The sequence below is a fragment of the Cololabis saira genome, chromosome 13 (genome assembly GCF_033807715.1).
Source record: "Cololabis saira isolate AMF1-May2022 chromosome 13, fColSai1.1, whole genome shotgun sequence".
In the NCBI taxonomy this organism is placed as follows: Eukaryota; Metazoa; Chordata; class Actinopteri; order Beloniformes; family Belonidae; genus Cololabis; species Cololabis saira.
Window position 1 is genome coordinate 4929793 of NC_084599.1, and position 27014 is coordinate 4956806.

The 27014-nt window shown below is 44.0% G+C and overlaps 1 protein-coding gene across 3 annotated transcripts in view; it reads left to right on the top strand.

Annotated features, from left to right (window-relative positions):
- The window catches only part of nfic (nuclear factor I/C), a 57694-nt gene that overhangs the window by 14722 nt on the left and 15958 nt on the right, over positions 1-27014 (top strand). For all 3 annotated transcript variants that reach the window (XM_061737417.1, XM_061737418.1, XM_061737416.1), the window contains exons 2-7: positions 1699-1869; positions 13662-13838; positions 17345-17528; positions 21109-21183; positions 23176-23250; positions 25584-25716. In XM_061737417.1, coding sequence (XP_061593401.1) covers positions 1699-1869; positions 13662-13838; positions 17345-17528; positions 21109-21183; positions 23176-23250; positions 25584-25716 — 815 coding nt within the window. The remainder of the gene's footprint in view (positions 1-1698; positions 1870-13661; positions 13839-17344; positions 17529-21108; positions 21184-23175; positions 23251-25583; positions 25717-27014) is intronic.

The following is a 27014-nucleotide window of genomic DNA, read 5'->3' on the forward strand; positions in this document are numbered from 1 at the left end:
AAACAATACAAATCATGTAATATTCAATCTGATTATTTAGCAAAACTTGAGTGGAAAAAGAAAAATGATAATATGGGCAACACTAAGTATCCCCCTGACTGCTTCTATAGGTTTTGAGACGTCACTTCAGACGGGATGAACCTGCTTGGCATGTTTGGTGCTCAGCAGGTGATGCTCTCAGAAGCACATGATGCATTACACAATGACGTCATTTATTTGACAAAAACAAAGAAAAAAATTCAGAAACATCCCAAAGTTCAAGATCTTAAAGATCCACCTATGAGGCAGGAACTTTACTGATGGTTTTTCTGTTTGACCTTAAAGGGGACCTATTATGGCATCTAATACCTATTTTAAACACGCCTTGAATGTCTTAAAAACAAGCTTTTGATTGTTTTTGCTAAATAAATGAGAATTTCAGCCTCTGATCCATGTGTTTATCTTCCCATTCTCTAACCTCATTATCTATGCAGGATTCTGAGTGGGCGGGGCTATGATAATGAGGCTCTACGCTGATTGGCTGCCTGAATGACGCGATACACCGCTATGAAAAAATGGAGGAAGCTCCGGCCGGTGGAGTTAGTTGTGGGCGTGGTTTCACACATCGGAGGCCAACCGATGTAAATCGCATTTTGGTTACGTAACGACGGGAGCAGAATCTTATTGGCTCGTAGATCCACATGACACTGGACGGCTCATCCGGGCGGCTGTACAGACACTGCAGAATTTGGTTTCTTTCCTCCTTCTCTGAGTTGGCAGGCTGAGGGGAGACCACTTTATATATGTTAAAGACAGAGAAAACCTGTTTTTCATAATAGGTCCCCTTAAATATCTCATGCGTTTCTACCAGGCCCCCTCCTAGATTTTATTTATTTTTTGGCCTGAATTTTGTTTGGTGGCCTCTGCGTGATGATGTCGTGGCCCCTGCTTCATTTTCATACCAACATAAGAAAATAGAGCGTAAACAAGGTTATACATATGTTAGAAGTAAAGCAGGCAATTTCTGTGGTGCACTGCTGGATAAAATGTCAAGAGAAAAAGCATTTCTGAGTTTATAAACCCAGATTTGTGAGAACGTGTATGGCAGCAGGTAGTGTAGGTTCGTAAGTGTTTTCAAAAACCGTGGATGAAGCATTAGTCACGTGACCCACTGGTGTTTAGCCCACGCTGGGTTACAAGTACAAACGGATGGTTGCTTTGCTAAGAGCAGTAAGTTGACGATTACGGATGAGAAAGTGATGGTGACCAGCCGTTGGCTGAGCCAACTGTCAATCAAAAATAGTAGATATACATTTATTGTTTTATATAAACTCTGCTGACGTGGAAGAAAAACCTTCACCCCCGTCAAAGGTGTCACGGATGTGAATCAAACCATTGAGACCAAAATGTTTCTTTAAATCAGGCTGTAAATAAGTTTATTTCTGCCCTAGAGTTGGACATTTTAACGCGGGATGAGATTGAGATTGAGAAGTGTGCGCCTCCAGTGGTCAGTGGAGGAACTGCATCACAACCCGGGAGGGGAATGGTTGCTGCAAGTGAACACTGGTCACATTCTTTCTCCACAAATACAGGACATTGATACTGACGTTGTAACTCCAGGCTGCCCTCGTTACCATGGAGATCACGTGTCATCTGTGTGGTTCAGACATTTGGTGCTTTGGTAGTAGTAAATACTGATGAGTGTGTGTCTGTGTTCAGGATGAGTTCCATCCGTTCATCGAGGCTCTGCTGCCCCAGGTCCGTGCCTTCGCCTACACCTGGTTCAACCTCCAGGCCAGGAAGAGAAAGTACTTCAAGAAACATGAGAAGAGGATGACGAAGGAGGAGGAGAGAGCTGTCAAAGATGAGCTGCTGGGAGAGAAGCCAGAGGTGAGCAGCTCCTTCAGCCGGGGATGAAAAAGCACTTTTAATCTTTAATCTTCACAAGTTCTGGCAGCAACACAAATGTTTTATTTAACTGTTTTTGCTGCTTCAGTCTCATTGATGATGATTCAAATAGTTTTTGTTAGATTGTTATGTAAAATGAACAGATGGACTCGAATGTATTGTGAAGAGATTTATTGACATAACTATTTCCATCACAAAAACCCAACTTTACCTTAATCTAGTCCAGTTCAAATGTTTTAGAGCCATATTGGACCAAAAACACAAAAAACAAATATGTCTGGAGCTGCAAAAAATGAAAAGTCTTGTATAAGCCTTAAGCCTGAATTATGTTTCCGCGTTAAATCGACGCAGAGCCTACGGCGTAGGGTACGCGGCGACGCGCACCGTACGTGGCTCTTCATGGCTCTGCTTTGGTGGAACCATAAATCAGCCTTTAGAATGAAGGCAACACATGCTGCATGTTTCTATATTAGTTATAACTTTTTTTTTCATTATGCACTTCGAGAAAAAAGTCAAAATGTCGAGAAAAAAGTCGAAATGTCAATTAATGTTGAAGTACAATCTCGAGAAAAAAGCCGAAATGTTGAGAAAAAAGTCGAAATGTTGAGAAAAAAGTCAAAATTTTGAGAAAAAAGTCAAAATTTTGAGAAAAAAGTCAAAATGTCGAGATTAATGTTGAAGTACAATCTTGAGAAAAAAGTCGAAATGTTGAGAAAAAAGTCGAAATGTCGAGAAAAAAGTCAAAATTTTGAGAAAAAAGTCGAAATGTCGAGAAAAAAGTCAAAATTTTGAGAAAAAAGTCAAAATGTCGAGATTAAAGGGAACCCTGCATATTAAGACATGTAGGTCTTAAAAGATAAATGTTGGTATCAATTATAACAATGTGATATAAAAAACCTTGTTGATGTCTTCGTTTTTATAAAATTTGAAAATATAATTTAACATGTAGGTCGCCATTGTTGTTTACATTCTGGGTAGTGACGTCAGACGGTGGCCCCTGCTGGCCCCCGTCCACTGTTCTGACACCCAGAAACAGATGAAAACACAGCTAAAAAGATGACGGCGCACCAGAAACACAGATGAAAACACAGCTGAACATTAAGGTGACGGCGCACCTACAAAAAAGTAAAATAAAATTAAAAAAAAGTGCAGCCCCATACAGCATGAACTATAAAAACACCATAAAACTCAGATAGACTAACAGACCACACGTTTCAACTAGCAGATAACCGATGCTACAATAGAAACCCCAGCCAGATCTGGCGTCATTAAATTAAATAAAGATGTTCTTGCCTATTTGACGCAAAGTCTGCGCCTCCCGTTTCGTCAAAGTCCCGGGCCAGTCCCCTCAGCGTCGGGTCTGTCATCACCCAGCACTGAGGCCGGTTTTAGGGGGGAGAGGGGGGGGCTATGCCCACTCAAACGTGCATATTGCCCACCGGCGTCTCCATCCCGGCAGCGGCAGCGAGAGCGGAGAGCGGCGAGCGGGTGGCGGAGCGCTGCGGGCTGTAGAGCCCCGGCTACGCAGGCTACGGCGTAGCCTGCGTAGGCTACGCCGTCTACGCAGGAGCCTAATGCACTGGTAAGATGCGCACAACATTGATCATTTTTGCAGATCTCCCGTGCATCACAGAACTTTGATCCAGTTTGCCTGAACCGAGACGTCTTATGGGCTCCCTCGTCAGCCTCCACGGCCGGGAGATGCTGCTCAACTATGTTTTAGATACCTGTCCCAGTTAAACTAATGGGACTTATCTTCCCAGAGCCACCGTCGTACGTCATCGCCCCCAGAATACATTGCGCAGGTAAAACATGGCGCCTCCCGCAGGTCAAAATATGTAATAAACATTGTAGATTTTTAAAGCAATTAGATTATTTTATGTGTTTCTAACAACATATTTTAGTATAAGAGAACAATTGTGGCTAATTAGGGACTACATGTCTTAATATGCAGGGTTCCCTTTAATGTTGAAGTACAATCTCGAGAAAAAAGTCAAAATTTCGAGAAAAAAGTCGAAATGTCAACAGGAAAAAGGAAGAAGAAAGGAAATAAAGAAGAAAAAAGAGGGAAAAAGGAAGAAAAAAAGAGGAAAAAAAATAAGAAATAAAAAAGCGGCTCTAGAGCCGCGGGTTGCCGACCCCCGATCTAATGTAATATCATCTCAAATCATGAAAACAGCCTCGCTAATGAGCAAATGTCCACTCAGGGTCTTTCTCCCCACTGTCGCCTCGTGCTTGTTCAGGATGGGGGACTCCATCAAACTTGCAGGGACGTAGACCCTCCAGCAGGTCCAAGCTGATGGGGGGGTGGGAATCTGCCTCCACCCGTTGGGGTCAGATTTAAGGATAAGAGCAGACTGTTGCACAAGGCCGGCAGTTAGCCCTCGTCATGGTTACCTTTCATCAAAGTCACGCACATGGCGGGAAGCTGCTCCAGGCCCATTGATATGGGTTCTTATATGACCAGCGGCCAACTTGAGATGACAGGCAGTTTTTTGGTCGATGCAGAACTGAAGAAAAACCCATGTTTTGGTTTTTAATCAAAGTGTTAATGACATCCATATTTATTTTCCAGTGTCTTTAAGACATACAGAAAATGAGAAGAACCTGAACGGGATCCTCCTGAATATTATGCAAACATCTGTCTGGATGTTGTGATAAATCCAAGGTGCTTCGTACAGTTTTTTTATAGTCGGACTCTGACCCAGATGGAAAGAAAGCTGCAGTCCCTCCAGCGGCCACTAGGGGCTGACGACAACGCCTGTCGGCCTGCATTAGAGGGCTGCATGGGCATCAGGTCCCAACGCAAATCTGGTGGGAGCAGGCGGTTTGAACTTTGCTGCGGGCGGCTAAAAAAAACACTGCGGGATCGGGATGTAGTCTAGTGACAAGATGGAAATCAATGACGTGGAAAATAAACCTCAAACAAGGTCTTTACAAAACAAGTCAGATATTTGGAGAAACTGCGTTTAGTGTCTGTGGAGCATCTTGGAAGAGACGAGGGATTGGAACCAGCAGTCGGTCAGCAGCATTCTCTTCCTCCACAGATATGTAATGTTCAAGTGATTCATTTGTTAAATTAATACGTTTTATTCGTTAACTTTGTTTATTTCATGTTATTTATTAGTGTTATTTGAGCCTCTCACAGCTACTCTCGTTGCTATAACCTCAATCACATAATTGATGCGTGTACGAAAGGTGAAATAGCTTGTGGATGACGATGATGGATTTGCATCTAACTTTGGGTCAGGTGACCTATGAACTGTCAATCATCCATCAAGCTCCACAATGATCATGTTAACATTAAATCAGATAGATTTGTCCAGGACAACATTTCTCTTGCGGGACGGTAGAAGACACAAAATCAGAGTTTTGCGGATGCGGGCGGTAATCGTCAGATTTCAGCGGGAACGGGATGAAGAAAACAGGGCTCTAGTCTACATTGACTGAAAAACGCTTTTGGTCTCCGTAGCTAGTTTTAACATCCATATCAGAGTATTTTGAACTCATGAGGTAAAATGATATAAAGCAACACATTTAGACATAATCAGGGGGGGTGTTCCTTTGCTTGGTAGCCAGCGTTTGGTGAGTAGCTGTCATCATTTTAGCTGCGTAGCGCTGTCGTATCAAAACATCATCTCTTTTGAAACGTGATCATGTTGTGCTATTAAATTCACTGACACTCAACTGCAGGTTGGAGGTTGTCTTGGGAGGATTTTGGGGGTAAAGACATGGTGACCGGGGCGGACAGCAGCACGCCAGGGATAACCCAGGGTCACCTGCCGGGTTAGGGCCAGTACTGGAGTTGAGGGGGGATGAGGGGGGATGCCATCCCCCTGAAATAAAAACGGTCCAAATCATCCCCCCTGTAAAACTGCCATCCCCCCTTTCCATCCCTTATGTCATTTCATCAATGAATGTGGTTTTACTGCTATTTCAACATTTAGAGTCATCACCAGAAAAATAACTTATTTGACAATTTTCACCTGTTTCAAGTAAATTTCCACTTGAAATAAGTAGAAAAATCTGCCAGTGGGACAAGATTTATCTTCTTATTACAAGGAAAAAAAATCTTGTTCCACTGGCAGATTTTTCTACTTATTTCAAGTGAAAATCTACTTGAAACAGGTGAAAATTGTTGTTTTTTCCAGTGATGAGTCTTGTTTTAAGTGTAATGAGATTTTTTTTACTAAAATGAGACATTTTAACTAGAATTAATACAAATATTCTTGTTAAGATTTTGAGTTTTTGCAGTGATCCATTGTACTTATCCTGTGAAGGACAGAGTCATATTGATAAGTTCAGAAAAGTGTTTTTTATTGTTGTGTTTTGATGTATTTGATGTAAGCCCAGTGGATATTTAAAGCTTACAGAAGGCTGCATTTAACTGGTCTATGTCATTCCTGCAGTATTTCTGCAGCTGTTTTGATCACTGCTATTATTTGTAATATATTATATTATTTGTAATCAGCACAAATTATCTGTCCCCATATGATCAAATCCATCTTCCCCCCTGATTTTTTTTTTACAACTCGAGTACTGGTTAGGGCTGTCCTGGCCCGGTTCTGGGGGAGCTCACTCTACTGTCTTCTAATACGGCTTTGGCTTTCCTTACTGTCTTCCTCCTGGAAGTTTAGACATTCTTTCCTGCATCCAGAAGTTACTGGGAACATACTGGGAACCAGTTCCAGGTGTTGGACAGCACTGCCTGTTCACCAACCTGGTATTGTTTGTCAGTGCTGATTATTAAAAGATGACCAGTAACTGGCCAGTCAGTCCGATTCCTGCTCAGTGTTTAGAAACTGGAGTTGATGAGAAACAGGTGCCGTTCTCCTCCCGAGGATGGCTGCTGGTAAACTGCTGGATTCAAGATGCAGCCTGAGGGGGGTGAGGGGTGTGTGCAGAAACCAGGGTCTTCCTTGTGCCAGTCCCAAGCCCGGATGGATGCGGAGGGTTGTGTCAGGAAGGGCAACCGACGTACGACCTACGCCAAACAACAAGGATGCAAGTCAATCAGATTTCCACACCGGGTCGGGGGAAGACGGGTCAACGACGACTGCCACCAGTAGGGTTGTCCCCATCAGGTTTTTTTAGCTCCCGATCCAATCCCGATCACTTGAGTTTGAGTATCAGCCGATCCCCATTTTTCCCGATCCGATCACTTTTTTTGGCTCCGGACACATTTCCGATACTCTTTCTCGATGAGATGCATTTTGGCAATTAATTAAAGAAAAAAAAAAGAGGACTAAAACTCAAATTATCCCAAGTTTCTTTTATTGTCCATTGGAGAACAACATGGACATTTATTTCAACAAAGCTTATCAGCACTGGTGCCACAAAATGTAAAAACATGAAATTGTAAAATAAAACAAAAAGTGCAGAATAGTGCAATAACAAAAATAGATACATTTAACTTCAAAAGAGGTAGTTGAATGACATCCAGTCAAACTCATAAACACAAGAAAATTAAAATACTTTTTGGCTTAACCTTAGTGCAACATTCTGAATGGCATGAAATGAATAGCAGCAGCTTAATGAACATGAACATGTATAACATTTCACAATTCAAACTAGGGGTGTGCAAACAAGGGTACCTCACGATTCGATTTGATTTCGATTATTGGAGCTTCGATTCTTCGATTCTTTGATTATAACGAGTTTCGATTCGATTATTGGTGCCACGATTCTTCGATTATTGTGATTTTTAATGCTTTTTTCCATACAAGATTGATTTTGTCTTCATCTGTGGCTACATTTGTAAATAAATAGTCAATGAATTAACTCAGTTCCTCTAACAACACTCATTAAGTAATTTTTTTAACATTTGACATGTATTTTTCAAAGACACAAAATACATTTGCTCTTTGACTTACTTAACTTTGACCAGGGAAAGCTGCACTTGCATGAGAGCCCCCTCTATTGGCGGAAAACACTGAAAACGGTCAAGCCCTGGATTTAATGAGTTAAAGGTGACCTATTATGGCATTTAATGTATATTTTAAACAGGCCTTGAATGTCTTAAAAACAATCTAAAGCTTGTTTTTTCTACATAAATCATAAATCCAGCCTGTGGGCCCTGTCTCTAGTTTTACCGCTTCTAACCCCTTTTTCTGTGCTCCATTCTAAGGGAAGGGGGGGTATGATAATGAGGCTCTGTGCTGATTGGCTCCCTGAATGACGTGTAGCAGGGGAGGAGAATAAACCTCGCTCCGCCAGAGCAGCCCAAGCCTGTAAATTATCACAACACTGAATTTTCACGAATGGCAACTTTATTGTTAAAAAAATAAAATATGAGTTGTATATAAATAACATTTATGCACTATTTCAGCCGGATCTGCCCGGCGGATGCTGAACGCTGGCCCCGGAGCCACGCCGGGCGCCCAGCATGGCTCCGGGGCGCATCGCCCGTTACCGGGGATCAAACCGACAGATTTCGATGAAAATCTCGGAGGGTGAAGCTGGTCCAGCCTGGGACGTACCCCAGAAATCCCTGCTCCCAAAGCGGCTGGGAACCTGGACAATTTAGTCGGACGGACCGCGCTTTGGGAACCAGAAAGTAAGCTGGAGCAGCGCGCATCACCGCGGCTTTAACCGGGGAATCTGACCGGTTCCGACCGGCCGGGGCCGCAGGAACTGGCCTGGACTGGTAGCAGGGACTCCCGGGGACCGACCAGCGCAATTTCAGCCGGATCTGCCCGGCGGATGCTGCGCAACGGGCGCTGCAACCCCACGCCCGGCGCACAGATCGGCTCCGGAGCACATCCGCGGCGCATCGCCCGTTACCGGGGATCAAACCGACAGATTTGGCTGAAAATCTTTGAGGGTGAAGCTGGTCCGACCTGGGACAGACCCCCGAGGACCCAGCTCCCAAACCACCCGGGAACCTGGATGATTTAACCCGGATCCGCGGCGCCGCGTCCGACTGGCTGAAGGAAGCACCGCTCCAGCAGCGGAGAGAGCTGGTTGTGGGCGTGGTTTCAGCAGCGGAGGCTGAACCTATGGAAATGAGCGCCTATGGTGACGTCACCATAGGCGCAGATTCAGAATGGTTCAAAAAAAGGTCACGTGACACTGGGGGACTCTGTAAGGCGGGGGTCAGAGACCCTGCAGAATTTCATGGTGTTTTGTCTCCCCTGTGCTGGCAGGGTGAGGGGAGAAAACTTTATATATGTTAAAACAAGAAAAAACGTGTTTTTCATAATAGGTCCCCTTTAATTAATTCAAGTAAACTAGATATGTACTTCCATCAAATTTATTTAGTGTGAACATATCTGCCATATTTCAAGTGAACAATAAGAAATGTGCATTCTTGAAAATGAAATGATTCAGCAGCTTATTCAGTCTGGAATCTGGAGAGGATAACTTAAAAAAAAAAAAAGATTTTTTTTTTTTTTAATTAATCGATTCCAAATCGTCACGTGACGCATCGCGATGCATCGACACATCGATGAATTGCACCCACCTCTAATTCAAACATGGAAACCATGTTAGTTTCGCTTACTTCATTGGCCGGAAGTGACGTTAAATGCAACGATATATAAATCGATTTAATATATATTAAAAACATTAATAACTAGGTATGTCCTGATATTTTTTTGTCTGTCGATGTGGGGGATGGTGATTAGCAGCTCGAGTTAAAAAGCAGGGTAGCTTTGGGGACAAAAGTAGCTCTCCTTCTCTTAGTCCTGCAGGCGAAGCAGCGGAGTCGCCGCCTGGAGGGGAGCCACTGAAATGCGGCGTGAAGTATGTGGGGGGTCATTGATGATTTTGGCTGCCTGGCTGAGGGCCTGCTGGTTGACAGAGTTCTGACCGGCAGGCCGATGATTTTAGAGCATAGTGATGCAGTGCTCTGCAGTCTGTTCTTGTTCTGGGTGCTGAGGGAGTTGAACCAGCAGGTCATAGAGAAGGTCATGATGCTTTCCAGGAAGGCGTTGTAGAAAGTAATCATGATGTGTGTGCTGACTCTAAAGGAGTTGAGTTTCCTGAGGAGGTACAGCCGTTGGTGAAACTTCCTGAGAATCTCCTGTGTGTTGGCAGAGAATTTCAGGAGGTTGTCAAAGATGGTGCCCAGGTATTTGTACTCCACGACTGACTCCACTGGCTTCCCGTGGAGGGTGGTGGTGACTGCAGCAGCCAGATCCCTCTGTCTGCTGGAGAAGGTCACCACCATCTCTTTGGTCTTGCTGGGGTTTAGTTCCAGTTTGGACCTGTCACACCACTCTACGAACTCCTGTAGAACTGGTCCGTGATGTTGTGAGGGGCCTGTGGGTGGAAGGAGGAGGAATGCAGGAAGGTGTGTACAACGGCAGAGAGAGAAGAGGAAAGTCAAGAGTCTGGGACGAAGAGTTAGTAGGGACTGTGCCAGAAAAAAAACTAGAGTTGACATGATGCAGAGGATGGAGGTGGATATACTGTGTGTGCAGCAGACCAGATGGGAAGGTGGCACGCCCAGGGGCACAGGAGCCCAGGAGCCCAGGAGACCAGGAGACCAGGAGACCAGGAGCAGGATTTAAGCTGTTCCATCATGGTGCTGATGGGAGGAGGAATGGAGGACGAGTTATCTTAAAAGAGGAGTTTGTGAGGCATGTTCTGGAGGTGAAACAGTGGAAGCTGAAGGTGTGTTGTCTAGTGCTGTCAGTGGTTCTGCCCCACAGATAGGATGTGAAGTTCTGGGCTGGGGTAGATGAAGTGATAGAGAGTATCCCCAGAGGTGAGAGTGGTGGTTAGGGCTGCAACTAACGACTATTTTAATAGTCGACTAGTCACCGACTAGAGAAACGATTAGTCGACTAATCGGATAATTAGTATTTTTTTCTTAAATTTAGTATGAGGTTGCTTTAATTATGTGGCAAATGATAATAAACACAATAAAGATGGATACTTGAATGAAAAATAGATATTTTATTCAACTTCTTTGGACTGCATGTATTTAATTTAAAATACTTTTGTCAGGCACAGTCAGGCATAACGTTAAAGCTCTCAAGTCAAAATCTGCTTAATATCTTACCAAGGCGAGTCCGTTTCGTTCAACTGTCCGATGTGCTTTCTCTTCAAATGCTCGTGCATAACCAACGTGCTCCCGTGATAAGCAAGCTCGGCTTTGCAAACCTTGCAAGTCATCTTTTTATTCGCCGTATCCAGGCTAAAATGCTCCTGAACTTTTGAAGTTTTGTTACGCGCAGCTGCTGTACAGGACGCCATCATTTTGTTTTACCCCTAACTGCTCGGCAGAGACGCTATCGTGCATGCGGGACTCTCGGTAGAGATTGTATTGAAGTGAGACGCCTCCCTCCATTGGAAAAACACGTCTGGCGACAATTGTTGACAATGGAATTCATCGTCGACAATTTTGATTATCGATTTTTGTCAACAACGTCGACGAATCGTTGCAGCCCTAGTGGTGGTTAGAGCAGACTTCCATGGACATGTCTGTGCAGCCGACGGAGGTGATGAGGACGTGATGGGCAGGTCCAGGACAGGAATGCAGAGGGACAGATGCTGGCAGACTTTGCAAAAGGATGGAGATGGCTGTAGTGAATACTTTCTTTCAGAAGAGGCAGGAACACAAGGTCACTTGTAAGAGTGGAGGCAGGTGGACACAGGTGGACTAATCTTATGTAGATGATGTAATCTCAAGGAAATTAGTGACTGTAGAGGAGTTGTAGGGGAGAATGTAGTCAGACAGCAGAGGGTGGTGGTGGAGGATGACCCTGGTGGTGAAGTAGATGAAGAGGACAAAGGCAGAGCAGAGGACGAAGTGGTGGAGGCTGAAAAAGGAAGAGTGTTGTGTGGCTTTCAGGGAGGAGTTGAAGCTCTGTTTCCAGATGAGCGGACAGCTACAGATGATGGGATCAGGGAGTCAGGGAGGAGAGTGCTTGGTGTGTCAGGCAGAGCCGCCTGGGAGATTTGCAAGGCCCTGTGCGAAATGGTGGGGGGGGGGCCCTCAAAATTTTTGGGTTTTTCGGGTCGGATTGAGTGTCTATATGTGCAATTTTAACTCTCCAATTAGCAAAATACTGGATACCTTCCCCTGCCTCATCATCATCTCTTGCCTCGACGCGGGGCCCCACGGCTGCTTGAGACCCGGTCGGATCTGTGATTTTTGTAACAAATTTATCAAACGAGCCTTTCAGAGAGGCATTAAACTCTTCCATTTTCTTTAGTTTTTTTCTTTTTTCATCCCCTGATGGAAATTTTCTGAATCTGTCTCGTTCTCTCGACATTGTGTGACAGTTTGTTCCAACTCCACCGTCTGGATCAGAGCACCTTGTGTCTGCGCTTGGTCTGATCAGTTGTATGGAACAACAGACACGCGGATCATTGCACATATATTTATTGATATGCACAGACTAGTACATATTTAGGTCTGTAATGGAACGTGTCTGTTGATATTTATAAGGGAAAAAACGAAAAACAAAAACGAAAAAAAAAAAAACATTTTGAAAAAAAAAAAACAAAAAAAAAAACGGCCCATAGCGCGAGGCCCCTTGGGGCGCGAGGCCCCGTGCAGTCGCACGGTTCGCACACCCCTTGCGGCGGCCCTGGTGTCAGGTGTGTAGAAGAGGTGACCGCTGTAGACCAGGAAGTACCAAAGATTAGTAAAGGTGAGGTAAGGAGCATTGAAGAGGATGAAGAGTGGAAAGTCAGCTGGTCCTGATGATAAACCTGTGCAGGTATGGAAGTGTCTGGGAGCATTAGTCTTTGACACCTGAGGACTGGAGGAGAAGAGTGACGGTGCCAATCTTTAAGAACAAGGGAGAATTTGGAATCAAGGCACTGAATACAAAACTTGCCTCTTTGCAGATGACATACTGGTAACTCTCCCAGCCAGGTTTGAGCCTTCCCAAATTAATCTCCTGTATGAAAACATTTGGTCATAACTCCGGGTATACCGTAAACTAATTACACAAAAAACACAAATCCTGTCCTACAATTATAGACCTGCAGCGCAAATTTACACCCGTTATAACTTCAAATGGGATAATGACACCATTAAATATCTGGGAATTCAAATTACAAAGGATTTATCCACTATTTACCCTACAAATTATCTGACAATTGCTAAAGATATTAAAGCAGATTTAAATAGATGGGCCTTATTACCATTAGACCTGCATAACCAATCATTAAGATGAACATCTTACCGCGTCTACTTTTTCTCTTCCAATCGATACCCATAGAAATACCACTTAAACAATTTATTGATTGGAAAAGAATGTTTTCTGTTTTTATATGGAGAGGGCTAAAACCCAGGGTTAGATATAATACTTTGCAACTAACCAAAAAGGAAGGGGATTGTCTTTGCCAAACATGGAGAAGTGTTATAAAGCGGCACAATTGAGATATCTGATTTATTAGTGCGATCCCAATGACAGCGCTACCCCCCACCAAACAGCAATAAAGGCCCTTCCAGGCATTGAACTCATCCTCTGCCTTCCTGTGTCGAGCACTTGAACCCAACGCCTATTGAAACTTAACAGACTCTAGGTGGACTCTAGGAGGACAGTAGTACCAGTCAGGAACTGGTCCACAAAATCAAACTAAGAAAATGAATTGCAAAAGTTCTGAAGAAGAAAAGGTCGGTGCTGTCAAGATAAAATCTTTGAATGCATCTGAATTATCTGCCAATTAAAGATTTTAAAGTGAATAAAATGCTCATAAATGTTGATAAGTTAAACTGATTAGTCTTGGTTTGTTCCGGTGACATGCTGAAAAGACTGCTCTCATTACAAAGCATTCTGGGTAACATTGTTGTGATGCGGTTCTGGTCCTAGGTGAAACAGAAGTGGGCCAGCCGTCTTCTGGCCAAGCTCAGAAAAGACATCAGGCCTGAGTGCAGAGAGGACTTTGTCCTGTCCATCACGGGGAAGAAGGCGGCGTGCTGCGTTCTGTCCAACCCCGACCAGAAAGGCAAGATGAGACGCATCGACTGCCTCAGACAAGCTGACAAGGTGAGTGCTGGAGACGGCCTGGGTTTGGATGTTGATGCGTACGGCGTCCTGGAGGAAGCACCGCGGCCACAGTCACGCTCAGCAGTACCTGCTGATGTCTGTTTTGGAACTTTTCCACCAGCAGTTACTCTGCTCATCTCAGCTCAGCCTGGTTTCTTTTCCATAACAATCAGCACCCAGATCAGAAGTAGGAGGTTGGAGAAGCTGCTGTGACGTATTTGATTGTGTGTCTAAAGGAAGAAGACAACAACACTGACCCTGCATTCACACTGAAAGCGTCACGGGTGTCATAGGCGTCTGGCTGCCATTCATTTGAAAAACGGGCGTTGAGAGGCGGCGGGGCGGCGGGCGCGGCGCGTCAATTTAAAGTTGAAAAATCTGAACTTTATGCAAATGAGCAGCGTTGACGCCGAGGCGTCGTCCAATCACAGACCAGGATTCCCGAAGCGAGAAGCCTCAATGCAGATTGTACTTTCATGTTCACACAAACGTACACTCATTCACAAGCGTACAGGAGCAGAGCTGTCACTAACACACTTATTTATCAGGAATTAATATATTTCATCCAGCAAAATAACATTTTGCTGGTTTGACTGCCGTTTTTACCTGAACTGCTCACGTGAAACATGTATCTGATGGTTGAGGGGTTTGATGGTCCAACGATTTTATTTGCTACATTGATCCAACGAAAAACAATTAAAACCCGTGCTTATTAATCACAAAACACAGGTTAAACATCATGACTAAATCCGCTCCGACCCGGTGTATCAGGATCAGCGCAGACAGACTGCAGCTTCCCCTGAATTATGGTTCCGCGTTAAATCGACGGCGTAGCCGACGGCGTAGGGTCGCGGTGCGGTGTGCGTCGCCGCGAACCCTACGCCGTCGGCTCTGCGTTGGTGTGACACGGAACCATAAATCAGCCACCGGGAGCAAGTGCTCGCTGGGTTGATGTTGATCCGCGGACCAAACTTGTTAAGGAGCATCAAACTCACTCTTATCTACGCGGAAATAACGATAAAATATAAAGAAGGCCTCCCAAAGTGTGATCTATGGTGAAATAGGAAAATTAAGATGTGTACGCTATATGAGTAGGCTGTTCCCACTGTTCCCTCCAGTTCTGCAGCGCAGCTTGAAACCCCGCCCACCCCCGCCCCGCTGCAGGCACTGACGCTTTGTGTGTGAATGCACCAAGCGGCGAGATGCTGGCGTCGGGACGCCCGTGACGCTTTCAGTGTGAACGCAGGGTGAAAATGTCATTCAAAATGTCACCTGTAGGAGATGATAGATGTGCTGCTGGGTCTGTGGCTTGTGTTTGATACCAAGTTAAAAAATGAGAGTGAGAGAAGCTTCAAGCAGCAACGCTTTTTTTGTTTGTTTGTTTGTCTCGGCGCTGCTGGAACGTCAGCTGGAGCCGTGAGCAGCTATGAAGAGACAGATCTCCTGGTAGATCTGGTCGTTCCTTATCTCCGTCTAGATCTTTTTAATTCTCTCCTCAGCACCAGGTTTATGAACATCTGACCCTCAGAGTTGGATCATGAAACGGACGTTTGCGGCCGTTGCTGGTTGAATAAAATGAACCAGAATCCGTCAGAGTCTCTTTCTCTGATTTCCTCCTCCTGACTCAGACGTCTGACTCCAACTCAGCAGCTTAGAACCTCGGTAGAATAGTTACAGAAAAGTATCTACTCGGCACGTTAGACCCCTGGTGGAAAAGAACCAAACCGAGGAGAGTCGGGCTGAGTAGGTTCTATCTGTAGGATATGTTGAGCCTTAATTTAGTATCTGTTAAAGTAATGGCAGAGTACTGGCGCTGGCCCCAGAGCAGGAGGTTGCTAGCTGTGTGTGGGCTGTAATGGGAGCATCTCTGATGGATGTGGTGGAGTCCCAGCAGGCCCGGTGGGCCCAGCGGGCCCAGACACCACTCCATGGATCTGGAGCCTCAGGGGAATATTAACGGCCACTCAGAGCGGGCAGCTCGGCGCCTAGCGCTGTCGCCTCTAACTGGTTCTCCCGGAGTGCTCCTGCCTCCTCCCAGAGTCCATAAACATGCCTCAGGTACTGGAGATTTAAATGACCCGTAGGAGTGAGTGTGTGGTGGTTCCTCTGTGCTTCACCTAAAGAGATGTAGTCATGGCGACGGCATGATGAAGCTCCTCCGGCCTGCTCTGGGATCTGTAAACCCTCACCTCCGTTTCAACATCATTGGCAATGGCGTATTTATTTTTAGATTTTACACATTTAATTTGGGCTAGCACTAGTGCTGGGCGGTATGACCAAAAATTAATATCACGGTATTTTTCAAAATTATATCGGTTTCACGGTATATCACGGTATTTTTTTTTTTCATGCACAACTGGGCGATAACCACATTTTCTAATGATTTGGAAAGGAATTGCTGCAGTAATATATAGTTTTAATATATCTGTGTATTTCATTCACCATTATTCAAATATATTTCTAATCTATTTAATTGTATTCTGAAGTATCGTATAACTCTGAGTTATCAGTTTTACTGTATAGTCCTATGTATTGTGCTTATATGGTTTTGTGAATTATTGTTTTTTATTTTTTCTTGTTTTTAGGAGGGGGAGTCGCTTATAAGCCCTTCGGGTTTTTTCTTTTCTTAACTTTTTTCCTCTGTGTAATGTTCCTTTTTACGAGTGCAAACAATAAAACAAACAAACATTTCCCTTCATGGCATATTTAAGTCCTGTTGATCAGTTCCAGCATCAGAATCAGAACATTTTAGTTCTGATGTTTTTTATTCTGGTCATGATTAGGGCTGGGAATCGATTCAAATGTCAAGAAACGATTTGATTCCGATTCTTAAGATTCAGAATCGATTATAATGCTTTGATTCGATTCCGATATTGATTTGGGTTAGTGTTATTAAAACTGTTGCATGAATTATATGACTGTAGTTCTGCAACATATTAATACTAGTATTATATTGAGATTCAACAGCAAGTATTGCAGCTAATGATGCTGTAAGGACCAATCAGCTCCCAGAATGCTGATAGAACTGAAACAGAAACATCGTGGGTCAGAATTATCAAACAGATCCAGGGAGGAAACAGAGACGGATGAAATCTGTTTCATTTTTTCCCCACATTCCGTTTTTATTTTTTCCATTTTTGTCTATTTCGGTTTTTCATTTTTGAGAATTTGGTTTTTAGCATTTTATGCAAATTTATGCAAACCCCAAGACAGTATATAAAGTAATGAAATATAGACAGTTTTTGCAATTATAACTGAAAACTTTAATGTTTTCATACCTTTAAACATATTTAAAGGCAAAAACATGGTACTAGTTATTCTCTTGTCCAACAAAACAATACTTATTTGTGCATAAACAAAAAAATACATAAAGTTGTAATGTAATGATTAATAAAAATCGATCTTTGATCTATGAATCCATTTTTAGGAATTAACATGAGAATTGATTTTGAATCTGAAAATTGATTTTTTTTTCAACACAGTGATGATTGTGTTTGTCTCTGCAGGTGTGGAGGCTGGACCTGGTGATGGTCATCCTCTTTAAAGGAATCCCTCTGGAGAGCACGGACGGGGAGCGGCTGGTGAAAGGAGGCCAGTGCTCCAACCCTATCCTCTGCGTCCAGCCTCGACACATCTCCGTCTCCGTCAAAGAGCTCGACCTCTACCTCGCTTTCTACGTACAAGAGAAAGGTACGGATGCACGCGGCGTTCTAACCTCCGTCAGCGCTGGCCGAGGGTTTCATCACGAGTCAGTGGGATAGTCAGAGTTTCAGCCCAGAAGCTGCAAAACCTACCGAAGGATGCATCCCCACTAGGCCTATGTTGAAATGTCGAGAAAAAAGTCGAAATGTCGAAAAAAAAGTTGAAATGTCGAGAAAAAAGTCGAAATGTCGAGAAAAAAGTCGAAATGTCGAGAAAAAAGTCAAAATGTCAAGAAAAAAGTCGAAATGTTGAGATTAGAAAGGAAAAAGGAAGAATAAAAGTGAAGAAAAGAAGAAAACAAGAAAAAAAGAAGGAAAAAAAAGGTCAAACATTTTTGGAAAAGCTCCAGGAGCCACTAGGGCGGCGCTAAAGAGCCGCTAAAGAGCTAAAGGGTTGCTGACCCCTGTAATAGATAGATAGATACTTTATTAATCCCCAGGGAAATTCAAAGTATATTTATTTTATATAAATATTAGGGCTGTCAGTTTAGTGCGTTAATTAGGTTAATTAATTACAGTGCTAATTAACGCGTTATGAAAATGAACGCAGTTAATTACAGCTGGCAAATGGCAAAATGCACAAGTATTTTAAATATGTCCCATTGAGGGAGCCGTAGTTCACTTGGCAGTAACAGGTCACTTCCCTCCTGCTGCTGGTCAAACTAACAAAGACCTGGACGACTCAGGGGAGACTCAGCAAATCTTTGCTGGGCCTTTGAACGGCAAGTTTATGTATAAAAAGAAAGAAGACGGACTATCAACAAGAACGCAGTGATTTGTACATTTGGTAAAAAAGAATATTCCTATCAGCGGAGCTGCTCCAGCCTGAATTATCATTTAAACACTAAACATGTCCGGATAAGTTCCACTGTAAACGGTACAGGTACTAGTGCTAGCGTGAGCTCACTTCACCAACCCACGCTTGCAGAATCTGGGAAACCAGTGAGCAAAGCCACGACAGAAAAACTGACAAACTCAATAGCAAAGTGGGTTTTTCCTGATTGCAGGACAATTTCAATCGTGGAAGACGATCAAGGAGGAATGGTGTCATAACCAAACCGTATTAAAACCATTCCCCCAGGCCAACGTGCACAGATGCACGACCATCTGAACAGGAAGATATTTATGAAACACACTTCACCAATAAAAATGTGGATTTCAAATCTTCTCTTCTTAGTGCATTCAATTGATTAGTCATACACTGCAATTTTGTAATGTCCTAGAATTCTAATTCTTTATTTGGGGACCTTTAGCAGATATGAGATTAAAATGCAATTAATTAGATTAATTAATTATAAATCCTGTAATTAATTAGATACATTTTTTTAATTGCCTGACAGAACTAATAAATATTTCTTTTTGTAACAAGGGACCAAAGCAACAAGAAAAAAACTGCACTGGGTCTTAAGAGGTTAAATATAAGATCAATATGGTATTTTATGCATGTCGAGCGGCTGATGTGAGTGGATCATAAAAAGCAAGGCAGGCAAAGAATGTACAGAAGCGCTCCGAAAACAAACCACAACCACAAACCGCCACATCTCGCGTCTGCACCAGCAGCTGATGATGTCATGTGTGGCCCTACTCAGCTCTATAATTGGACCAAACCATAGAAGGGAGACGAATGAGAGCCCCGAGGACTGGTCCAGACTCGGGGTGGGGGGTGGGGGCGCCGTCACGTGAACCCCCCCCCCAGTGGATGAGGGGCTCGGGACAGGGATACACACATCTGACTCAGACAGAGGAAATACACTTTGATTTCATCTCAGATCTGTGTCTTTGTTTTTTTACAAAATCCAGCAGACTGATGTAAAACCTGGCCAACGTTTTACTACTTTATTTTTACTCCCAAAATAAAATTGAAAAAAGCATGCAGCTGGCCAGGAACCTGCCCAGTGTGGCGGCAGTCGCTGTAATGTCACCATGGCAACCGCTCCCAGCTGTAAGGAGAGCTGCTCCGGAGCAAACCAGGACACCACCGGGTTCGGGGTTTCTCCACTCAGCTAGGTGCTAGTGAAGTTCTGCATGGATGGAGGGATCCCTCCATTCACTTCTGCAGCGTTTATCTGAGGCCCCGTTTACACGGAGCAAAAACCGTGGTGTTTTCATGCGTTTTGGCCGTTCGTTTACACGAAAACGAAGCTCAAAGTCTCCAAAAACCATCATTTCTGAAAACTCCAGCCAAAGCGTTTGCTTGTAAACAGAGGGAAACGGACATTTAGGCTTCAGAACGTCACATTAGATAGATAGATAGATAGATAGATAGATAGATAGATAGATAGATAGATAGATAGATAGATAGATAGATAGATAGATAGATAGATAGATAGATAGATAGATAGATGTACTTTATTAATCCCGAAGGAAATTCAACATTATGCCACAGAAACGTCACCACACTGCAAAAACTCAAAATCATAACAAGAATATTTGTCTAATTTCTAGTTAAAATATTTCATTTTTAGTCAAAAAAATCTCATTACACTTAAAACAAAACTCATCACTGGAAAAAAGTGAAAGTTTACTTGAAACAGGTGAAGTTATTTATCTGGTGATGACTCTTGTTTTAAGTGTAATGAGATTTTTTGACTAAAAATGATACATTTCAACCTGAAATAAGACAAATATTATTGTTAAGATTTTGAGTTTTTGCAGCGTCATGAGTGCGACCTGTGTTTACAATTTGTTTGGCCACCGTCAATATTTTCTTGTATTTTACCTGTTATATTCTAACGTCACACTTAAAAGTAATTCCACTTCTCTGTCACTCCAAGACTCTGGTTCATCTTGGAAGTAACTGGAAGTTACTCGTGTCATTTGTTGATGTTTTTTTCCAGGATTCTGATTGGCTAGCATGACTTTATCTTCTCGTTACACTGCCCCCTGTAGGTTTGGCTGCTCATAGCACCTTAACAGCTATTTATGCGGGTTCGTGTAAATGATGGTATTTTTCAAAACGAAGAGGGGGAAATATCAGTTTTTGTAAATACCCGGCTCTGTGTAAACGTGGCCTGAGTTTGGGCCGAGAGGGAAACGGTCTAAAGCCTGGTTTATGGTTCTGCGTTAAATCAACGCAGAGTTTACGCCGTAGGGTGCGCAGCTACGTGGGAGTCTGTCCGTAGCTACGCCGTAGCCTGACCTGCACCTCCCAAAAATGGAACTACACGTAGAGGCGACGCAGACCCAACGCAGACCGAGAGGGCTGGGATTGGTTTGCTTGGTGAAAACTGATGAATTTCACTGCCTATAAAACATAAACATTTCAGTCATTATAATATTGTTACTATACAAGCTAAAGTTACAACATGTTTGCATATTTCTTTCATATTCTTTAATATGAAATTAACACTAACAGTATTATTTAAGCCCATGTATGCAATAAAGTCTGGATTTACAACCTGTCTGAAACATGATTTATTATATTAAAAAAAGGGAAAAATTGATATTCAAATTTTGAATATCAATATTGAATCAGCTGGCAAAATATCTTGATATTTTTGCCCACCCCTACTCACGACTACAAGGGGCTCTGTTCACTGTTCATTCTCACCTTTTCTGTTTCTCTCCAGAGACGGAGCAGTGCAGCAGTCCCAGTCGAACCGGCACGGGTTCTGATCAGGAAGACAGCCGGACCGCCACCATGGGTAAGACTTCTGCATCTCTCTCATTCTCCACACTGCAATCACAATGGACAGGTCCAAAACCAGAATCTGAGAATGAAAACCAGAATCTGAGAATGAAAACCCAGAATCTGAGAATGAAAACACAGAATCTGAGGATGAAAACACAGAATCTGAGAATGAAAACCCAGAATCTGAGAATGAAAACACAGAATCTGAGAATGAAAACCAGAATCTGAGAATGAAAACACAGAATCTGAGAATGGAAACCCAGAATCTGAGAATGGAAACCCAGAATCTGAGGATGAAAACACAGAATCTGAGAATGAAAACACAGAATCTGAGAATGGAAACACAGAATCTGAGGATGAAAACACAGAATCTGAGAATGAAAACCCAGAATCTGAGAATGAAAACACAGAATCTGAGAATGAAAACACAGAATCTGAGAATGAAAACACAGAATCTGAGAATGAAAACACAGAATCTGAGAATGAAAACACAGAATCTGAGAATGAAAACACAGAATCTGAGAATGGAAACACAAAATCTGTAACCTAGAAATCAACATCTCTGACCGAGTGTCGTCATCATCCTCAGTTGCACATTTCTTTTCTCGCCATCATCCCTACAACCATCTGTCTTTCTCAGCTGCGTTTTTTTATTTCTACTGTTGTAATTCTGAACTGATTCAAGTCAGCGCGGCGTCAGTCCACTGAAGGCTGTTAGTTTGTCTCTGTGCTGCTGAAAAGTCAGCTGGAGCCGTGAGCAGCTATGAAGAGACAGAGCTCCTGGTAGATCTGGTCGTTCCTTATCTCCGTCTAGATCCCTTTTTAATTCTCTCCTCAGCACCAGGTTTATGAACATCTGACCCTCAGAGTTGGATCATGAAACAGACTTTTGCTGCCGTTGCTGTTGAATAAAATGAACAAAAAGATGTCAGAGTCTCTCTTTCACTGATGTCACATCCTTCAACCCCCCGACCAATCAGTGGCCTGTAGTGTGATGACTCGCCTCGGTTTTGCGCTTTTCCACTAAGGGTCGAGGCGGGTCAGGTAGATACTTTTCTGTAACTACTCTGCCGAGGTTCTAAGCCTGAATTAAGGTTCTGCGTTAAACCAACGCAGAGCCTAGCCATTGCCGTAACGCCGTCGTGAATCCTTCGGACTTCTCCGTCACTCCATTTCCCTGGCTTGGACACCATCGACAGAGATTGGCGCTTGGCAGAGCTATCTGGAGATGAGAATCGGTTTGTGCCTAGCAGCAGGGAAGCATGTTCCAAGCAAGTTCAAAAAGCTAGTCGGTGTCGGTGCGCAGTGCAGCGCCGATTGGCTAGTCAGTAGGCGATGCAATGTGCTGATTGGCTCTCCAGAAACGCTTTGAAACCCGTGCCAATAATAAGATTGGCTCTTATTATTGGCACGTCAAAACAGTGCCAAAATTCGTGGTTGTAAAAAAAGTTTGTAGCTTTGTATATCCAATGTTGCACACAGACGAATTAATTCCACAGCTACAAAAATGTTCTACACATGCACAAAATATTTCTACAACTACAAATATTTTTTGCACATGCACAAAATATTTCTACAACTACAAATATTTTTTGCACATGCACAAAATATTTCTACAAGTACAAAGTTTATTTTCACAAGCACAAATTGTTTTATACAGCTGCAAAACCTTACACATGTGAACATCTTTTCACAGATACAAAATATGTATGGCTTTAATTGGAGCCCATACTCTCTGGGTTCATTTAGAAATTAGAATAATGTGCTTGTTATCATCTTAAACAGATTGTTTAATATAAGACGTTTGATCATTATTGATTAATAGAATATTATCACATACACAACACATTAACTGACTGAAGGTTTTAGTCTGGACTGACGGTAGAACCATTTGGGCGATGAGAGCCTGACCAAGACATGAACCTAGAAGTCTGAATGAACTGTTTCAGGTGTGAGATCAATTAAGATCAGAGATGATTTATTGATCACTGTCGTGTTTGTGCAGATGCTCCGGAGTTCCAGGACAGTTTTGTGACGTCGGGAGTTTTCAGCGTCGCCGAGCTCGTCCACGTCTCCAGAAGTGAGTCTGTTTCAGTCTCTACGCACCTTACCTCACCTGTATGACCTCACCTGTGTGACCTCACCTGTATGACCTCACCTGACCTCACCTGTATGACCTCACCTGTGTGACCTCACCTGTGTGACCTCACCTGTATGACCTCACCTGACCTCACCTGTGTGACCTCACCTGTGTGACCTCACCTGTGTGACCTCACCTGACCTCACCTGTATGACCTCACCTGTGTGACCTCACCTGTATGACCTCACCTGACCTCACCTGTATGACCTCACCTGTGTGACCTCACCTGTATGACCTCACCTGACCTCACCTGTGTGACCTCACCTGTGTGACCTCACCTGTATGACCTCCCCTGTGTGACCTCACCTGTGTGACCTCACCTGACCTCACCTGTGTGACCTCACCTGTGTGACCTCACCTGTGTGACCTCACCTGACCTCACCTGTGTGACCTCACCTGTGTGACCTCACCTGTATGACCTCACCTGACCTCACCTGTGTGACCTCACCTGTGTGACCTCACCTGTATGACCTCCCCTGTGTGACCTCACCTGTGTGACCTCACCTGTGTGACCTCACCTGACCTCACCTGTGTGACCTCACCTGTGTGACCTCACCTGTGTGACCTCACCTGACCTCACCTGTGTGACCTCACCTGTGTGACCTCACCTGTGTGACCTCACCTGACCTCACCTGTGTGACCTCACCTGTGTGACCTCACCTGTGTGACCTCACCTGACCTCACCTGTATGACCTCACCTGTGTGACCTCACCTGTATGACCTCACCTGACCTCACCTGTGTGACCTCACCTGTGTGACCTCACCTGTGTGACCTCACCTGTGTGACCTCACCTGTATGACCTCCCCTGTGTGACCTCACCTGTGTGACCTCACCTGTGTGACCTCACCTGACCTCCCCTGTGTGACCTCACCTGTGTGACCTCACCTGTATGACCTCACCTGTGTGACCTCACCTGTGTGACCTCACCTGACCTCACCTGTGTGACCTCACCTGACCTCCCCTGTGTGACCTCACCTGTATGACCTCCCCTGTGTGACCTCACCTGTGTGACCTCACCTGTGTGACCTCACCTGACCTCCCCTGTGTGACCTCACCTGTGTGACCTCACCTGTGTGACCTCACCTGTGTGACCTCACCTGTGTGACCTCACCTGACCTCACCTGTGTGACCTCACCTGTGTGACCTCACCTGACCTCACCTGTGTGACCTCACCTGACCTCACCTGTGTGACCTCACCTGTGTGACCTCACCTGTGTGACCTCACCTGACCTCACTTGGTCTTAATCCGTCAGTATATAATACACGTGACATAAAGCTGAACGAGGAGCCGTTTTTCATCCACCAACTTAAGTTCTGGTGTCGGTTCTTAAAATACAAACAAGAAAATCAGAGTGTAATGATGCACTGACGCTGCCCATAAACATTCACAAACCCGTATGATCATAATAAAACCACAACTCTTCACGGAACGCAAAGCAAAGCAAAGAACAACATTACCCATAATGCAATCCAGCTTAAAGAAGAAGAAATGCCCCCAAATAAATTATTTTTTCCAGGCCTCAACTTTTGACAGGACTGTCTCCAGCTCACAGCAGACGTTTTTTTTTATTTGTTTTACTTTTTTTTTGCAATTTCCTTGTTAGGATGAGCGTTTTTTAATGGATAATTATCTTCCTTATCATATTCAAATATATGTATTTGAGGGAGGAGACAGGACGGAGTGTTGTGCTCCCGCGTGTGTGCTCAATTCCACGCTGATTGGGATGTTCAAAGGAACCTGCGTGGATTTGGGCGTACACAGTTTTGAACATCTGAAGTTTTTTTTTGCGTACGCAAAAATTCCACGCACGGATTCACGTTGAAATCCACGCACGTTTGGAACATGAGCCCCCAGATCTCTCCAAGTCTTTGTCAGGCAGAAGAACGTTATTCTGAAACGGTTTCACCATCTCTGTCATGGTCCCATCTGAGAGACCCGGCTCCTCTCTGAGGATCTTCTCTGCTGACCGTCACACTTTAGTTTATAATGCTCCACTGTTAATAGAATATGGAAGATATAAATAAATATTTAAGAATGACATTTAGGACTAAGACTTTCTTCATCTTCTGCCTGCCAAAGAATATTTGAGCTGGTTCTGAGTTTTCTTTCTAAGATCTGTAATCAAGGTTCACGTAGTGGGGGATGAACGATGGCAGAGGTTCAGAGAGGAACCTACTCTGGTAAAGACGTGATGCTGTCAGCTCCTGGCTGGGGCCGTCCCTAACGGTGTGTCCTCTCCGTGTGTCCTCTCCGTGTGTCCTCCGTGTGCAGCCCCGGTGGTGACCGGTGTGGGGCCCGGCTTCTCGGTGGGGGAGCTGCAGGGTCACCTGGCCTACGACCTCAACCAGTCTGTCAACCAGCCGGTCAGCCTCAGGCGCTCGCTGGCCAGCACGTCCTCCAGCGGGTGAGCTGCTACACACACACACACACACACACACACACACACACACACACACACACACACACACACACACACACACACGCACACACACACACACACACGCACACGCACACGCACACACACACACGCCTGTAACCACCATGCCGTTTAAATGATGTGACTGTCAGAGGCTGAGCGGACAGGTGTTAGCAGGGCAGGTCTTACAGCTCGCTGTGAAGTTTTTTCTGATCAAATGAACAGTAGGAGCATTTTCATTACGCTTGATATTGTGCCAATTTGAAATGATCCATCCATCTCTTGAAAGGTATGAGTCTAACACCGTGTCCTAACTGCATGAGATGTGAGCGAGCGTCAGCGACAAAATCAATTCCATTGCTTTATTTTCTATTGGACTGTCCTAACTGGACGCAGCGACACTGCGACGCGGCGTGTCGTTTTGAGCTGAACATTTGTCTGACGCCCTGCTTCTATTTTCTTCCTGTCGCTCGTGTTGAAAGCCGGTTGAAAGCGCTGTAGGAAACAGTCATGATGAGGAACGGCTGATCCAGTTAGTTGAAATGAGAAGTTATCTCTATGATTCCTCCTCATTTCACTACAAAAACCTCAATAAAGTGGCAGCTGCTGGAGGGAGATGGACAGAGAGCTGGAAGGGTTTTGATAAGATAATAAGATAATATATAATAATAAGATAATAATAGGATAATATTTCTTGCCACTTTATTGAGGTTTTTGTAGTGAAATGAGGAGGAATCATAGAGATAACTTCTCATTTCAACTAACTGGATCAGCCGTTCCTCATCATGACTGTTTCCTACAGCGCTTTCAACCGGCTTTCAACGCGAGTGACAGGAAGAAAATAGAAGAACATTTAAATATCACAATATCAAGCTTGTTTTCTGTTTAGAAAGTACAAACGTAGGAAGATTACAAGTACTCACCCATCTTTTACTTGTCTCTTTACTCTTTTAGGAGTTATTTTAGGAGTTTCTTTTAGGAGCACATGGGCGGGTAGTGCGGTGAATAAAGGCTGATTTATGGTTCTGCGTAAAATCGACGCCGTAGGGTCTGCGTTGGTGTAACGCAGAACCATAAATCAGCCTTAAAAGGAGAGTTTCAGCTGTCAATCAAAATAACGTGGGGGCCCATAACGCTTTCAGTGTGGACAGAGAGCGTCCGATGCCACGCAGTGCGATGCGATAGTCGGACACTCGCGTGCAGTTAGGACAGGCTGTTAGAGCGGTGCTGAAGCCGTTAACACGTCCAAACACCCTCCTGCCAGCTTGTTTCCCTCACTAGTCTTA